An 18,674-nucleotide genomic window follows, 5' to 3' on the forward strand; every position below is an offset into this window, starting at 1 on the left:
TGTTGGGTTGGCGTCATGGAATTTATTTGAGATGGCCTAGATAGTGCATCCGCAACAACATTTGTTTTTCCTGGTTGATACTTCAACTCGTAGTTTTATTCCTCTAGGATCGCTTTTCATCTTTTCATCTTGCTGTTGGTATTTTTGTTGTTGTTGTTAAGTGCGTATGTCAAAGGTTGGTGGTCTGTAAATATGGTTACTTTTCGCGATCCGTATAGATAGTTCCTCAATGAATTTAAAGCACAAATTATAGCCAACATCTCTTTTTCGTTTGTGGCATAATTTTCTTCAGTTTTACTAAGAGTTCTTGAGAGAAATGTTACGGGCCTTTTATCTTGCGAGAGGACTGCGCCGATTGCGTAGTCGGAAGCGTCTGTCGTTAAATTAAAACCATTTCTAAATCTGGGATAGGGTGACATCGTCTGACACTAGTGAATTTTTTAATTTTTGAAATGCATCTAAAGCGTTCTGGTATAAAGAAATTTTTACATTTTTGGATGCATTTATCGAGATGCGTCCCTTTTCCCCTCTTAAAAAGGATGTCAGGGGTTTGGCGAGCTTCCCATAATCCTTAATGAAGCGTCGGTAATAACCTGACATGCCTAGAAAGCTTCTCAAATCTTTTAGGGTTTTTGGTAGTGCTAATTGGGCTATTGCTTCTACTTTTTGTTGATTAGCTCTTATTCCAGCGGTTCCTATGATAAATCCTAGGAATTCGATTTCAGTTCTGAAAAATTCACATTTATCAAGCTGTACTTTGAAGTTCGCAGCTTCTAATGTTTTAAATACTTTACTGAGATTTTCGAAGTGTTCTTCTTCGTTTTTTGAAAAGATAACTATGTCATCTATATATACGTAACATATTTTCCCTATAAGCTTTCTCAGGACATCGTCTAAAGTACGTTGGAAAATTAAAGGGGAGTTTTTTAATCCAAATGGGAGTCTGACAAATTCAAATTTTCCATTGTTTACCGAAAAGGCGGTTTTCTCAACGTCACATTCCTTTAAAGGAATCTGGTGGAAACCAATCTTCAAGTCAACAACTGAAAAGTATTTGTTTTTTCCTAGATTCGCCAGAACTTCATTTATTTCCGGAATCGGGTATCTGTCGGCTACAATAATAGCGTTTAGCTTTCTGTAATCAATGAACATTCTGTACTTTTTCTCTCCAGATGCGTCCATCTTTTTTGGAACAATCCAAACAGGTGCATTATAAGAAGATCTAGAAGATCTTATAATTCCGTCGTTTACGAGTTCTTTTATCTGTTTTTCAACTTAATTTTTTAGTGCCATCGGGTACGGATATGATTTCGAATAAATTGGTGAGTCTGACTTGGTGCGAATTTCACCTCGAACTCGAGAAGTGAATGTAAGTTTGTTGTTGGGATCTGTGAATAGATTGGGATGGTTTCTTATGACTTGTTCTAATTGAGATTTTTGGTTGTCGTCCATATCCTTGGTTCTAAATTCAATTTTATTTACAGACTGGGATATATGTTGGTGAATTTTTATCTTTGTTTTATGATTTATCATCATATATCTATCTTTTATGTGAATAACTGCATTAAGTTCTTCCAAGCTATCGTGACCTAAGATACCATGGAATGATTTTAGAGAAGGTAAAATGTAAAATTTTATGGGGTGGTTCGGTAAATTGAAAAGATTTGCAAACGTATGGTGGGTTATCTTTATATCACCTGAAACTGAATTGGCAAAGAAAGACTTTTCGTTTTGCTTGGGATTGGGAAAATTTAGTTGCATATAATTTTTATTAGATCCCGTGTCTATTAAGATTTTCAAAGTTTGGCCATTCTTCGCTTTACATTCGAAGTATGGAAGCGAAGAATGTGTTAACCTAAAAAATGGATATCTGTTAAATCTTGGGTAGGGATTTCATATTGTTGATTCTGTTGATCAAAGGATTCAGCGTATACTTCGATGTCTTCATCCTGCAGTTGCTGGTAGTAATTTTCTTCGTAATCCTCAAATTGAAATTCTCCAGATTCCATTACCCGTTAATCGATCTTTGTATCAAAAATGATACATTTCGATGTTTGTAGTACCGTAACTTGAGGAAAGAAAAAAGTTAGATACCGCCTTCTTTGTGACTTTGTTTATTTTCGCATTGTCGTTATTTTAAGCCATAATTTGAAAAAATTTTGCAAGTAGGCCATGAGAAATTCAAAAACTTCATAATTCGAGCTATGTATCAATTTTGATACATATAGCATTTCAAACGTTTTTTGCTGCGGTGCACGTCATTTGCGACGCTATTTTTGATATTTGTGTTGTGTTTTATTAGGTTAAGTGCTTCTTTTTTGAATATTAAATTATTTTGTTAAATACTTGTACGCGTTCGAAAAAATGGCTCGTCCACGGTTCTTGACGTTTGAAGAAATGGTGAATGAGGTACTGGATGAGAGTGAAGAAGATGAAGATGCTTCCGATCCTGATACTGAAATTGAAAGTAGTTCGTCTGAAAGCTGTTTATCTGAACCGGATGACATTATTGTCAGTAGTTCAGTTGATGATCCATTGTATATTGCAAAAGATGGTACTACTTGGCGTAGCGAGCCTTACGCCACTGGTCGGTTGGGGAGAGAAAATGTTATCAATTTGCGCCCAGGTTGGTAACAATTGTTTACCAAATTGTTGTAGAATTATGATACTTGGTTTTTAGGTGTAACAAGATTTGCATCAAGCCGGGTAAATAACATTCGGGATTCATTTCTGCTACTTTTTCCATCTTCACTATCAAAAATTATAATTGAAAATTCGAACAACTACGGAAAGTATTTACATGGATCCAACCACCTAGAAATTGACGAGGAATTATTTCATGCCTACTTAGGCATATTATTACTGGCCGGTGTGTATAAGTAAGTATTGCAATAGAAGAGCTTTAAAAAAATGTAAATGCTTCTTACTATATATTCATCAGATCCAAAAATGACACTTTGCATGATTTGTTTGAGGAATACTGGCCTCCAGTATTTTCAATATTTCGGTCAATAATGTCTGAGAGAACATTTTTATATATCCACAAAATCATTCGTTTTGATGATGTGCTCACCCGACGTGGCCAAAGAAATGATGACAAATTCGCACCAATCAGAAACCTTTGGGAAAAGTGGTCTGAACAGCTTCCTATATTCTACAATCCTAATGATTGCGTTACTGTGGATGAACAATTATTGGGATTTCATGGTCGTTGTAAATTTCGCCAGTATATTCCATCGAAAGCCCAGAGATACGGTTTGAAATTTTGGCTACTTGTTGATTCACGCACGTGCTATGTATGGAAAATACAACCATACTTGGGGAAAGGCGTAACCGGAAACACTGAGAGGAATCAAGGAGAACGAGTCGTTCTGGATTTAGTTGATGGGTTGAAAGGACATAATGTCACCATGGACAACTTTTTTTCATCTCACAGCCTTGGCCAAAAATTATTACAAAAGCAAATGACAATGGTTGGAACTATGCGCAAAAATAAAAGGTCTATTCCTCCAAAGCTACTGAATTGCAAGAAAGTTCCACGATATGAATCAACTTTTGCTTTCACTCCTGATACCACTCTCGTTTCGTATATCAGTCATAAGAACAAATGTACAGTTGTTATGAGCACATTGCATCACGCACCTAATATTGAGAATGAGTCAAAAAAGTTGCGCGAAATCATCTCTTTTTATAACTCAACGAAGGGAGGCGTGGACACGGTTGACAAAATGTTGAGTTGTTACTCTTGCAAACGTAAAAATAATCGTTGGACTATGGCGGTATTTTCCAACATAATCGATATTTCTGCTTTGAATTCGTATATTTTGTATTAAGATATTGATCCGAATTGGAAGCAAACTCAAAAGCACACAAAACGTAAATGTTTCCTGCATGAGTTAGCAATTTCATTGGCAAAGCCCTATATGGAAAAACGAAAAAAAGGTCCAAGGAACGAATTATCTTTGGCGCTGCTTTCCAAACTGTCATCCCAGAATATTCCTGACACTAGTGATAATGATGCTGGCCCATCAAAAAAACAAAAGAATGATAAGTCTCCGAAAAAAAACCGCGCAAGGTGTCAAAAATGCTATCATTCTGGAGAACATAAAAATAAGTGGACATCGCCATTCTGCTTCTTATGTAAAAAGCCGTGCTGCAACGACAGACATGCTGAAAATATTTGTATAGATTGCATTCATAACACATAAACATGTAATTACTTTAAATATATTTGCCTGAAATGTATCAATAAAAGTAAATGAATTAAAACTTCAAAGTAATAACTACTTTTTTCCTATGAACTGAAGTATGTATCAAAATTGATACATAGCTGGAATTATGAAGTTTTTTTAAAGCTCGTACTACGGTTAAATTATTGCAATGTTTTTCCTCGGTTTGTATGTGAAAAATTCGTTGTTGTTTAAATGGTGATGGAACATGATTCAGGGATGGAGGTCTTTCGAGTTGTGTCATTTGACGGGGTCTATTTTGGTAGTTAATATTCCTCGTTTGTACCGACTTATCAACGTCCATCGGTTCAGGTCTTTGAGGTTTGGGTGCTGTTGGCCTTGGGGGTTGGAATTGGAATTGTTGGCGCATTTGGTAATGTGGTTGAAACATAGGTTGGGAGTTACGGTTAGGGAAAGGATGTTGATTTTGGAATGTATTTCGTTGCATATTATTTATAGGTTTGTTATAATTGGTTGAATGTTGGTATGTTAGTTCTGGGTAAAATGGTGTATTATTATTTCGTATATTACGCATTGGAGGGAGTGGTGGTTGTTGACGATGTTTATGGTTTTGGCAATTGTTCGCGTATTCTGACCTATATTGTTAATTTTCTAATTTCCAGAATTGGTGTAGTGCTTGTGGGAGGTCTGAAGGTTCACGAATACCAGTAATCTTGGTAGATCTCAATTTAAATCTCGGACAAAAGTATCAAGAGCTTTGTCATGATAAGTTTGAGTCAGAAGTCTCATGGATTCACTTCCAATTTCCATGCAGCCAATTTTATTTAACATATTTACGATAAATGTGCATAGACTTCCTGATAGAAATTCTGTATGGTATTTCTTCCTTGGATAAGCGCAGTCATTTGGTATTCTAACGTTCCTAAGTCACGTTTGTCTGCGTAATGTAATGTTAGGCATTTTACTATACTATTCCAATTGAGTGGTGTGTTATACGATTCTAACGCTATATCTGCATTTCCTACTATTTTGTTCCTTATAACGCTAAGGATGCCATAATATTTGGGTGTTCCTGCCATAAAGCTATAAATTTGCAGTACTATGTCAACACTTTTCTTCCATGAAATAAATTCTGCGGGGTTTCCGGAAAAATCTCTTAAACTTCTTACAATATCGGGTATTTTATCTAACTCGTTTAGGTTTCCTCTGTACCTTTCTTCTATGGTCTGGTCGTTTCCATAGTTAATATCTGCGTTAGGGTTTATTATTGATTGTACTATACTTCTACACTGTTGTGCACAAATAGACGCTATTCTGTTCTATAGGTCTTCTGCGGACATATGGTTTGGGGGAATTGGGATTTGGAACGTTAAGAAGGGGTGGTCTTACTAAATTGTTAGGGTTAGCCATATTGATTCGCAAAGTTAACTACAATTTAATCTTAGTTTTTATTATTATTATTTTTTTATTTCTTATTTAATTAGTATAAAGGTATGGTATCTCTATTTACTATTGAAACGTTTTTTTTATTACTATAGCATCTAAAATATTAAAATAATTATTGACTTATTACTTGCTGCTGTTTCTGATGCTATTGTTTTCGATGATGAGTTGCTATTGCTGTTATTGGTGATGAGTTTTGTTGTTGCTGTTTCTGATGTTGTTGTTTTCGATGATGAGTTTCGTTGTTACTATTTCTTATGTTCTTGTTATCGATGATTAGTTTCGTTGTTGCTATTTCTAATGTTATTATTGTTGCTTCATTTAAATTTTCCAATGTAAATTGTTTTTATTTGTGCCTTATTTATTTTAAAATGTGTTCTCTGCTACTTGATGATTGTTTTTATACACAAAAATGTTTCTCACAATTTAAATTTTGATAAGTGTTATTATTTGATTGTTTGTTTTTTTTTTCTTAATTTACCGCACCGAGCGCTCTAATTTCGTCCTTTTTGCATATCTTGCCACTCGGGATTCGGTAGCGACACTTTATCGCGCGGTTGCCTGCGGACGGACACTATAGGCGAGGGTTTTCACGAAAAAAAAATTTTATTTAAATTCTAACGATTTTAACTCGGGCGGCAGTTAATAAAATACTTTTTATTTAAGTTTTTTTAAAAGGATTTTATTTTATTATATAATTTCTTTCCGTTTAGTCACTATTACTCATTGGAAAGACTATGTCTTCTTAGGTAGGTAGGTAGGAGTGCAGCCCTATCGGGCTCAATTAGCACTTGATGTGCCATTTTGATACACTATTCGTAGAACCTTTTGTATCTGCTATTACGTTTCACTTTCTTTCTCAAACCATTTTGAGGTTTCGATGAAACTACTTATATGCTTTTGGTGGAAATCCATTCAAGGTTTGGTGCTTGGTGGATTCCGAGTGTTCTGTGTCGGATCTGTGCTAGAGCTGGGCATTCGCAGAGAAAGTGGAAGACTGTTTCCTTGTTCTCTGTTACTCGGATTCACTGAGGAAAGCTCCTGCCTTTGCCAACTCGTCTGCTTTTTCGTTAGCGAAAATGTTCCTGTGGCCGGAAACCCAGATCAAGTTTAGTTGGAGCTTGTCTTTTATTGAGCTTAGTGCTCTTTTGCAGTTGTGAACTATACGGGAATTTGTCATGGGTGAAGACAATGCCAGGAGGGCCGCCTGGCTTCTCCATTCTCGTCTAGATGGTATCCTCATCTGGAAGTGTCTATTGAAATCCAGCTTTGCGAGAATGTAGTCTGATTGGTTAGTGGTGAGCTTGTTTAAAATTACACTGTGTCCGTAGTTCTGCTGATTCCAACCTCCCAATTCTTTTATTCTTATCGCCGCAATAGCTGCTGTTTTGTGAATAAAAATGTCCATTGGTAGTTGATGCAGGATCACATTGAGCGCATCAGTCGGACATGACCTGATTGCACCCGTAACACCCGCACATGCTGCTCTTTGTATTCCGTTTAATTTTCTAATGCTGTATTGTTTGTTTAGCGCTGGCCACCACACCAGAGCTCCATATGTAAGCATAGGTCTTATGACAGCCGTATACATCAACATGATTATACTTGATTTGAGGCCCCAATTCTTGTTGACAATTTTCTTACAAGTATAGTAGGCCATGTATGCTTTGTTTATTTTTTTTTCTATATTTATTTTCCAGGACAGTTTGGTGTCAATCTCCACCCCCAAGTATTTAGCTGTGGGGGATAGAGTGGGTGTTGTACCGGAGGGGATAGAGTGGGGGATAGAGTGAGTGTTGTACCGGAAGTTGAAACAGGTATCTTGGTTCTGCTTGTAAATAGCAACAGTTCTGTGCTGTTCGGGTTAACTCCTAGACCATTGTTTTTAGTCCATAGGTTTAACCTACGAAGTGCTCTTTCCATAATCTCGCTGACTGTTGAAGGAAACATGCCTGATACCAACAACATTATATCGTCTGAATACGATACTGCTTTCACTCCTCCACCGTTTAGTTGGAGTAGTATTTAGTTCAGCGCTGCAACCCATAGAAGCGGAGAGAGGAGCCCCCCTTGAGGCGTCCCTCTACTCAAAAAGCTTGTTTGTGTTGCAGCGCCGTTTGAAGCTATAATCTTCCTATTCTCAAGCATCGATAGTATCCATCTGCACACAGTGTCGTCTATGCCACAATGTGCCAGAGAATTAATTATCGCATTTACTTCTATGTTGGTGAAGGCGCCCTCTGTGTCTAGAAATGCAGCCATGGTGTATTGTTTGCGGTGTAGTGATTTTTCAATCACACTTATCACCTCGTAAAGGGCAGTTTCGGTTGATCGGCCTTTTATGTACGCATGTTGGGACTTCGATAACTTCTCCGCCATTATTGTTCTTACGTGTAGATCTATTAGCCTTTCTAGTACCTTCAGCATAAAGGAGGTAAGGCTTATAGGTCTAAAATCCTTGGCATTCTCGTGTGTTCTTTTGCCTGGTTGTGGAAGGAACACAACTTTACTCCTTTTCCAACTTCTTGGATGTTTTTGCAGCATTATGGGCATAATCCCGTCAGGAACTGCCGCTTTAAATGGTGCAAAACTATTTATGGCATATTTGATTTTTCTTTTGTCTACTATTCGGCTTCGATAGTCAGCTGCGTTCAGCGGTGGTTCTGGTTGAACTCTTGTTGAAGGTGTTTGCTGACTCCCGGGGAAGTGCGTTGTGATTAGTACCTCCAGAGACTCTTTTGCCGGGGAGGTCCAATCACTTCCCTCTGCCCTAATGTAGGCAGTATTAATATGATCTTTTGATAGCATTTTACTCAGCCTACCGGCTTCTCTGCAACTTTCTATCGATGTGCAGAAAGATCGCCATGAGTAGCTTTTAGCTTTCCTGACTGCTTTTTTGTATTCTTTCATAATAAATTTATATGGCTGCCAGATGTTGGTTCTAAAAACTCTCATTGAAAGCCTTCTTTAGTTGTGTTCTCAAATTCTTGAGCTCACTGTTCCACCAAGGAAGAGAATTTCTCTTTTTCAAAACTGTTAGCGGAGTAGATTCATTAAAAGTTGTGGTTAAGATTTTTTCCAACTTCTCTACTTCTGAATCTAGTTCCTTAGGATTTCTGATACTCTTGTTGCCTCCCTTTTCAGGGAATTTTGTTGCTATACTGGTAAATTTTCCCCATGATGTTCTTCTAGGGTTCCGGTATGTGAGAGGCGCACTGTACTTCTCGCGGATGCTGAAGAGTATCCAAGAGTGATCCGACATGGAAGGCTCATCGGATACCCTCCAGTTATCCACAACGAGACGGTCTGTGTCTGTTGATAGCGTGAGGTCAAGCACTTCCTCCCACCCCGGAAACCTATCCGAGCTTGGGAAAATAAAAGTTGGCTTATCGCCCCTGTTGCAAATACTTAGATTACTATTTAAAATATACTGCAAGAGTGACTCACCTCTGGTGTTCATATTGGAGCTACCCCATACGGTGTGCCTTGCGTTTGCATCACACCCTATTAGGAAATCATCCTTCCTGTTCTCCCCTACTAGTCTGGCGAGCGGGGCCGGTGGTAAGTCTTCGTCATGGGCCAAGTAGGCCGAGACTAAGAAGAAGGGCTTTTCCTTCTGTTCCACCTTTACCACTGTGATATCTGCTGTGCTGTAATTAGGACAAAGAAATGCAAGGCTGCCTACCTCGCAACGTTACGATCGACCACAACACGTGCGGGATGGGATAGATACCGAGAGTTGAAGAGGGAAGCGAGACGCATTTGCAGACAGCAAAAGAAAGAGGCTGAAATGAGTGAGCACGAAGAGCTTGATAAGCTGGCCGACAGGGGTAATGCTCGAAAATTCTACGAAAAAATGCGGGGGCTTACGGAAGGTTTCAAGACCGGAGCGTATTCCTGTAGAACCCCCAAAGATGATCTAGTCACTGATGCCCAGAGCATACTTAAATTATGGAGGAAACACTTCTCCAGCCTGCTGAATGGCAGTGAACGCACAACACCAGGAGAAGGCGAACCCGATTCCCCAATCGACGACGATGGAGCCGACGTTCCATTGCCCGATCATGAAGAAGTTCGAATAGCAATTACCCGCCTGAAGAACAACAAAGCGGCGGGGGCCGACGGATTGCCGGCTGAGCTATTCAAACACGGCGGCGAAGAACTGATAAGGAGCATGCATCAGCTTCTTTGTAAAATATGGTCGGACGAAAGCATGCCCAACGATTGGAATTTAAGTGTGCTATGCTCAATCCATTAAAAGGAGATCCTACAATCTGCGCCAACTACCGTGGGATTAGCCTCCTCAACATCGCATATAAGGTTCTATCGAGCGTATTGTGTGAAAGATTAAAGCCCAGCGTCAACAAACTGATTGGACCTTATCAGTGTGGCCTTAGACCTGGAAAAACAACAACCGACCAGATATTCACCATGCGCCAAATCTTGGAAAAGACCCGTGAAAGGAGAATCGACACACACCACCTCTTCGTCGATTTCAAAGCTGCTTTCGACAGCACGAAAAGGAACTGCCTCTATGCCGCGATGTCTGAATTTGGTATCCCCGCAAAACTAATACGGCTGTGTAAACTGACGCTGAGCAACACGAAAAGCTCCGTCAGAATCAGGAAGGACCTCTCCGAGCCGTTCGATACCAAACGAGGTTTTAGACAAGGCGATTCCCTATCGTGTGACTTTTTCAACCTGCTTCTGGAGAAAATAGTTTGAGCTGCAGAACTTAATAGAGAAGGTACCATTTTTTATAAGAGTGTACAGCTGCTGGCGTATGCCGATGATATTGATATCATCGGCCTTAACACCCGCGCCGTTCTCCAGACTAGACAAGGAAGCGAAACAAATGGGTCTGGCAGTGAACGAGGCAAGACGAAATATCTCCTGTCATCAAACAAACAGTCGTCGCACTCGCGACTTGGCACTCACGTCACTGTTGACAGTCATAACTTTGAAGTTGTAGATAATTTCGTCTATTTAGGAACCAGTATTAACACCACCAACAATGTCAGCCTGGAAATCCAACGCAGGATAACTCTTGCCAACAGGTGCTATTCCGACTGAGTAGGCAATTGAAAAGTAAAGTCCTCTCTCGACGAACAAAAACCAAACTCTATAAGTCGCTCATAATTCCCGTCCTGCTATATGGTGCAGAGGCTTGGACGATGTCAACAACTGATGAGTCGACGTTGCGAGTTTTCGAGAGAAAAGTTCTGCGAAAGATTTATGGTCCTTTGCGCATTGGCCACGGCGAATATCGCATTCGATGGAACGATGAGCTGTACGAGATATACGACGACATTGACATAGTTCAGCGAATTAAAAGACAGCGGCTACGCTGGCTAGGTCATGTTGTCCGAATGGACGAAAACACTCCAGCTCTGAAAGTATTCGACGTTGTACCCGCCGGGGGAAGCAGAGGAAGAGGAAGACCTCCACTTCGTTGGAAGGACCAAGTGGAGAAGGACCTGGCTACGCTTGGAATATCCAATTGGCGCCACGTAGCGAAAAGAAGAAACGACTGGCGCGCTGTTGTTTACTCGGCTATAATCGCGTAAGCGGTGTCTACGCCAATTAAGAAGAAGAATGCATTTATACTTTTATTGATAAGAATGCATGCCCTAGGTTTACCTCTGTTCCATGTGTAAAACAGGTTATATTCGCTTCTGTTTAGCCCTTTAATGGTATCATCATTGACCCAGGGCTCCTGTACTAGGCTGATGTCGATGCCCCTCTCGTTCACGAGGGTTGTCAGATTCGCTGTAGCACTCTTCGAGTGCTGCAGGTTTATCTGTACGCATATATTATTGGGCATCTCGGGTTTCTTCGATGCCCACATTCCTTAGCAACTGGCTGGCGTCGTCGACCTCTTCCGTGTCGTCTTCGTCAGCCGCTTTGTCGCCTTGGAAGATTTTTAGTCTGGCCTTGCGGATTCCGAAGCTGATTTTGTAGTCAGTCTTCTTCAGAGCCTCAATGGACTCATCACAAATGGCCACTAGTATTGGCTTGCTTGCTTTATTAGGTTTTTCCTCCTTGATTAGCTGCCACTTATCTATACCTGGTATAGATTTGTTCTGCAGCTTAATGCACCTCAGGAGTTTTTCGCCTGGCTCCTCTAGAGGGGGTAACCAAATGCGAGCACGCAATTCGCCTCGTCATTTATTTAAAGTTGAACGTGGATACCGCAATGCGTCCGCACGCAGGGACGTTCTTAGTCCAACCTTTTTGTCAACCGCACTTATTAACTACCACTTAACTACTTGTTGGGAAGACTATGTCTTCTTAGTCCAACCTTTTTGTCAACCGCACTTATTAACTACCACTTAACTACTGAATTGAAACTTATGTTAAAAATTAGTTATTGGAATTAAAAGTGTGTGAGCAGCGACCATCACACGTAAACATGATATGATAGTCAGCGAAAGTATAGCAAAAATATGCTTATACGTTTCGTAATAATTATTAAGAAATGTAAATATGTTTGGTGAGAAACGTAAATATGTTTAGTGTTAACTTACATATGTGAGTATGTCACTGACACAAAAATAATGCATACAGAAACCTGCATACCGCCTGCAACCAAAGCCACCACCTTGACGGCCACCAGTGCGTTATTGAGGCGCGGATGCTGCCAACTAGGCGCGCTCTGCTTGTATGATAACCTTGCAACTATCATGGGGCATATTCCTTAAGGCGGGCTTAAAATCATAGACCAAGATGATATGGTTGTGCACATGCAGAAACAGCTGCTTACTCTACGCACTGAATGATTCGATATCGTCTATCAGTTTTCGTATCGTCACATAAAATACACCTGTAAAAATTATGGCTATGTTGTGATGTACTGTGGTCAATGTCGCGGGATATTCAACACCATATTTTTCAAATACCATCAAGAATTTCTGGTAAATGTTTGCCGACGCTCTGCATGACGGGAGACGTTGAACATTTGTTTCATCTACTGTCTCAGAAGGACGCTGATTAGTCAGTAGTTGGGAATGATTTCGGCTTCGAAAAATTGCGTTTTCTTGACACCCAAAAGTTGTCTCTTCTGTTTTTTCTGATGCACGCTGAGAAGCTATGTGGATAACATTTCCCTGAAGCCGAGCATCAGCTTGTGCAGAATTTTCTCCAGATCTGATTTCTGCCATGCTGCTTTCCTACGTCTGCCCTGTTCAACATGATAAGTAGACTCTTGCTCTCTAACAATTTTCTTGCCTCGAGCTGTGCGAAAGATTTGAGCTACGTTTGTGAGTCATAATTAGGTCACAAATATGCTAGTCTTGAAATATATACGAAATCTTAACCTATCAAAATAACTATAATATTATCTATTATTAATAACTCTATCTAAATCTAGATGAATGATAAAAAATACCTCAGCAAAAAAAGCTAATAGCAAGGCAAACATATTTGGTATCTATTTTTTTGGGACTTTTTTATAGTTTATCATAAAAAAAACATGCTATTAAATAATTATATGTTCAAAATGAACTATTTGTGTTTTGACTGTTACCAAGTAAACATATCAGTGGAAAAAGCGGAGATAAAATTTGTAAATTAAGGACAGTACATAAATAAAAGTTTAAGGCAAGAAAAATAAGTAAGTTTTGTTTGTACGAAAATGCTACGTGGAACTGAATTATCAGATGAGGAGAGTGGATTAATTAAAGGAATGACTCAATTTGGCAAGTAAGTTTTCCAAATTGGTTTTTTTCTGTAAAAAGGCTTGGTTAGACAATAACCAATTTTCTGAAAAATCCAGATAGCTATGGTGGTACTAAGCGTAGTGGTAGAAGTTAGCACCCCATACATTTAAAAAGTATCATATGATGTATTAATATCATATGATACGAAGTAATATAATATGACACCACTAAATCGCTGAGAGTGCGACACGTGTAGTGGCAACCTGTGGGAAGCGCTGCGTCAGCGAAATGCCAAACCTGTGGGAAGCGCAATGTCAGCAAACTCTGTACCCGTTGCAGCACCAAACATAGGTCTAGAGTTAAGTATAATTAATTGTAAATTTTAGTTCTTAAGTGGAATTCAATAAAGGAGCATAGCTCCCAGAAAACATTTTTTTTAGTAAAAATAACTAAACGTTTTTTAACTGGCGCCCGAGCAGGGACCAGTGCGCTCAAGTAGTAATTACCTGAAAACCAAAAAGTAAGGCTTCGCGAGAAAAGCCTGAAAATAAAAAATTAAGGCTCCGTGAATTAAAAACAAAAAAAAAAGTGTGTAAATACAGAAAATACAATAAATACTAATGCTAACGAGCGGCTACAACGCACAACGTGGGATTTTTAAATGCCGAGGGACCTCAGTACTGTCAAAGAAAAGGGACAACCCCGGAGCGCATCACAACATCCTATGGAAAGCTGGAAACACCTAATGTAAGATTTATAAAATATTATATTTTAAGACTACTATAAAGAATATTATTATTATAAAGAATACGGAATTTGAATTGAAAGAAAATAATTATTCGACACAAAAAGGAAAAAAGAAATTTATTTATAAATAATATTTTATTATTATAAATAATACGAAACTTGAATTGAAAGAAATTAATTATCCGACACAAAAAAGGAAAAAAAGCCTTAAATTAACGTAAGCTTTGCAAAAAGATTCTAATATTGTCAAAGAAAGTACTATTACAAAGAATTTTTTTTTTTTTAAACTAATTAACTTAAAAGAAAAGAATATCATAATTACGGATACAGCTGAAGAGCTAATTGAACAATTAAATCAAATGAGGATAGACTATGGGCAAACCACCCATCCTACAAATCCTTCCAACCATCCTTTAAGCCCTCCCACCCCTAACCCAACTTCCATAACGACAATAGTTCGAGAAGTACTCGAACGAATGAGTACTCAGAATATTACTGACTTTACCGAACCCGACCACAGTGTGACACTGAACGCGAACAACATAAACGAACTAGATAAAATTCCGGACATGGTTAAATGCCTTAGGGGATTTTCAGGACGACCAGGTGAATTTCACTCATGGAGGAAGAGCGTTGACAAAATTTTTAAAGCTTATGAGGGAGTCAAGAATACTCCTAAATACTTTGCGATACTCCATACAATCAGGCGTAAAATAATTGGCGATGCCGACACTGCATTAGAATCATACAATACTCCACTCGATTTGAGTCAAATTCGAAAATGCCTTATGATGTATTACTCGGATAAAAGGGACACAGGTACCTTCAAATACCAGATGACCACTCTGGTCCAACGTTACGACGACATAGCGACCTTCTACCAAAAAGTTTACGAACACCTTTCACTTATATTAGAGAAAATTTTATGTCTTGATCTAAGTGACGAATCCGTACGGACTATGACAAGCTCATATAGGGATAAAGCCCTTGACACATTTATTAGAGGACTAAATGGCGACTTACCTCGTCTTCTCAGCATGAGAGAGCCGACAACCTTGCCCCAAGCATTACAAAACTTGACAAAAACTTGACAACATGACATATAGAATAAATCATACGAACAATACACAAAAACCCAATATTCAACCACCACCACGACCTCCCCGAAATAACAATTTTAATAATTTCAATAACAACTTTAATAATTTCAATAACAACAGAGCTTTTTACCCCGAGTTAACGTATTCCCATTCCCCGGACGAAATTTTGACCAACAGGCATTCGGTCGCCAAACAAACCGATATCCCCAACATTTTCCCAACTATATGCAAAATAACCAAGGATTCATGCCGAGGTTCAGCAATTACCCGAACAATGCCCATATTGCTAGAGAAAATACCTTCTTTAATAACAGACCGAACCTACCACCCAAACCACCGACCCCAATGGAAGTAGACCAGTCCATACCGTCAAGACAAATTAATTATCAAAATAGGCCCAATATATTCCAGGACAATCGACCACCGAAACGTCCTATCTCTGCACAACTGACTCACCCTCCAAGCAAAATACAAAGAAATTTTTTTACTAACGCAGTCGAATTAGACCCGAACGGGATATACGATGACGATTCCCATAGCAATTATGATAATGCAGGTAAAAATGAGCCGAATACTATTAATTTTTTAGATTAGCGCCGTCTTCGCTGCCTTATTACGAATTTAGAACAAGGCGCGGAGACACAATAGATTTTCTTATTGATACCGGATCCAATAAGAATTACATTCAATCCACTAGAATTAGGAATCCAATTCTGAACGAAAAGCCCTTTACAGTAAAATCAGTTGCCGGGAAAATCGAAATTACCCACCACACCTTTGTCGACATTTTTGGACCAACAGTAGGAAAAATAAAATTTTTCATATTGCCAACTTAAAGGTCGTTTCACGGCATAGTAGGCAACGATACACTTAAAGAATTAAAAGCAATTATTCATACCGACAAAAATTTAATGACGATTTGTCAAAGTATAAATATAAGGTTAATGCAAAGAATATCACACGAAGTGAATAATGTGGCAATCAATATTCCACACCTCTCTTTACAACAACAAAACAAAGTTAATAATATTATTGATAAATGCCCAAACCTTTTTTCTGATCCTGACGGAAAACTCACCTACACCACTCTCGTAAAAGGTGAAATCCGGACAACAACCGAAACCCCCGTCTACTCCAAGCCATACCCGTATCCGATGGCATTAAAATACGAAATCACGCCAAATTGAAGAACTCCTAGATAATGGAATAATAAGGAGATCGAAATCTCCATACAACTCCCCAATATGGATAGTTAACAAAAAGTCAGATGCCTCTGGTGAAAAAAAGTACAGAATGGTCGTTGATTATTGTAAACTTAATTCGGTTACGATCCCCGATAAATATCCCATATCAGAAATTAATGAAGTCCTTGCAAATCTGGGTAACAATAAACTATTTACTGTTATTGACTTAAAAAGTGGGTTCCATCAAATTCCACTTCGCGAGTCAGACATTCAAAAAACCGCATTTTCCGTAAACAACGGAAAATATCAATTCCTCCGCTTACCCTTCGGTCAAAAAAATGCTCCGGCCACATTCCAAAGAGCACTAGACGATATCCTATGACAACATGTAGGAGTAAGATGCTACGTTTATATTGACGATGTAATTATATTTGGAAAAAATGAAGAAGGGCATTTTAAAAATATAGAGTTAGTATTCCAAACATTAGAAAAGGCAAATATGAAAATCCAATTAGACAAATGCACATTCGCTAAAGAGGAAGTAGAATTTTTAGGATATGTAATCAGTTCAAATGGGATAAAAACAAACCCCGAAAAAGTAGAAGCGGTAGCTGAATTTCCAGTTCCACAAACTCTCAAAGAGTTAAGATCCTTCCTAGGTATGTCAGGTTATTACCGACGATTTATCCAGGATTACGCAAAAGTAGCTAAACCATTGGCAGCACTATTAAGAGGAGAAGCCGGTCATGTCTCCAAACGGAATTCGGAGAAAATAGAAGTAGAATTAGTCAACGAGGCCTTAGAAGCATTTAATAAAATAAAAAATACTTTAGTATCCAAGGATATAGTTTTAGCGCACCCAAATTTCGATAAAGATTTTGAACTAACGACCGACGCCTCAGATTTCGCATTAGGAGCCGTGCTACCGCAAGACGGTAGACCAATTACTTTCATATCGAGAACTTTAAGTAAAGCCGAAGAGCATTATGCTACCAATGAGAAAGAAATGCTTGGTATAATATGGTTACTGAATTCACTTAGAAATTACCTCTACGGTTCAAAAAAAGTTAAAATTATCACCGATCATCAACCTCTTACCTATGCCTTAAGCCATAAGAATACTAATAGTAAAATGAAGCGATGGAAAGCCATTTTAGAAGAATATAACTATGAACTAACTTACAAACCTGGTAAAACAAATGTAGTTGCAGACGCCCTTTCAAGGATACCAATTCAAATAAATTCACTCACACCTACGATTCATAGCGATGAAAGCTCAAGTCACAATTTAATCCCTTGTACAGAAGTTCCAATTAATGTTTTCAAAAATCAAATTTTTTTCAAGATCGATGAAATATCTTCATATCAATTTAAAATAATTTTTCCAACAGTTCATAGACATATAATTACAGAACCAGAGTACAACGAACAGCTATTGATTTCTTACATGAAACGATACCTTTACCCATCTCTTATAAATGGAATTCATACAGAAGAAAGGATAATGGGTATGATGCAAAATATCTATCCTATTCATTTAAACGTTAAAAGCCGATATACCCAAAAATTAGTTGAAGATATTAGTAACGAACAAGAACAGGAGAACGTCATATTAAAAGAACATTTAAGAGCACATAGGAATGCCACTGAAAATAAAACACAAATTCTCGAAACAAAATATTTTCCAGGTATGTTAAATAAAATAAAACGAATAATAGCCAACTGCGCCGTTTGTAAAGAAAATAAGTACGAGCGACATCCCAATCAACCGAAAATTGCAGAAACTCCATTACCAACATATCCAGGACACACAGTCCATATCGATATATTTTTAACAGAGGCAAAAATAGTCATGACAGCTTTAGATAAATTTACAAAATACGCAATAACAAAAAGCCTAAATAGCAGAGCAATAGCAGACGTCAGAAAACCTTTAAGAGACATTATATTTTTCTTCGGAGTACCAAAATTAATAGGTATCGACAATGAGCCATCTTTAAAAGCTTCTTTAAAATTTATGATATTAGGAATAGTTTTACTCCTCCATACAAAAGCCAAGCTAACGGACAAGTGGAACGGTTCCACTCTAAAATCGAAATAATGCGTTGCATAAAAGAAAACGGTGGACACAGAAATTTTGAGCTTTTAGAAAGAGCAGTATCTTTAAAAGTTCATTCCACAAGCTAAAAGACCAGTAGACCTATTTTTTCATAGAAATGTTACATTTACCCCCGAGGACATAGAAAGAACTAGACAAAGCAATTTAGAACAAGTAAGGAAGGGCTAAGTTCGGGTGTCACTGAACATTTTATACTCTCGCACGATAAAGTGATAATCGAGATTTCATTATCC

The 18,674-nt window shown here is 38.3% G+C and overlaps 1 protein-coding gene across 1 annotated transcript; it reads left to right on the forward strand.

Moving 5' to 3' along the window:
- The first annotated feature begins 1,878 nt into the window (after positions 1-1,878).
- Positions 1,879-4,164, forward strand: LOC126765685 (piggyBac transposable element-derived protein 4-like). Its single transcript, XM_050483408.1, has 3 exons — positions 1,879-2,626; positions 2,681-2,879; positions 2,942-4,164. The coding sequence occupies exons 1-3, from the start codon at positions 2,365-2,367 to the stop codon at positions 3,831-3,833; spliced, it is 1,353 nt and encodes a 450-aa protein (XP_050339365.1). The 5' UTR covers positions 1,879-2,364; the 3' UTR covers positions 3,834-4,164.
- Positions 4,165-18,674: the final 14,510 nt, after the last annotated feature.

This window comes from Bactrocera neohumeralis, unplaced genomic scaffold, assembly GCF_024586455.1.
Source record: "Bactrocera neohumeralis isolate Rockhampton unplaced genomic scaffold, APGP_CSIRO_Bneo_wtdbg2-racon-allhic-juicebox.fasta_v2 cluster11, whole genome shotgun sequence".
Taxonomy (NCBI): domain Eukaryota; kingdom Metazoa; phylum Arthropoda; class Insecta; order Diptera; family Tephritidae; genus Bactrocera; species Bactrocera neohumeralis.

Excerpts from the sequence above, each read along its gene's own strand:
- LOC126765685 (XM_050483408.1), top strand. The coding sequence starts at position 2,365 with ATGGCTCGTCCACGGTTCTTGACGTTTGAAGAAATGGTGAATGAGGTA. Across the intron at positions 2,627-2,680 it reads TGTTATCAATTTGCGCCCAG|GTGTAACAAGATTTGCATCA; the intron begins GTTGGTAACAAT and ends CTTGGTTTTTAG. Across the intron at positions 2,880-2,941 it reads TTACTGGCCGGTGTGTATAA|ATCCAAAAATGACACTTTGC; the intron begins GTAAGTATTGCA and ends TATATTCATCAG.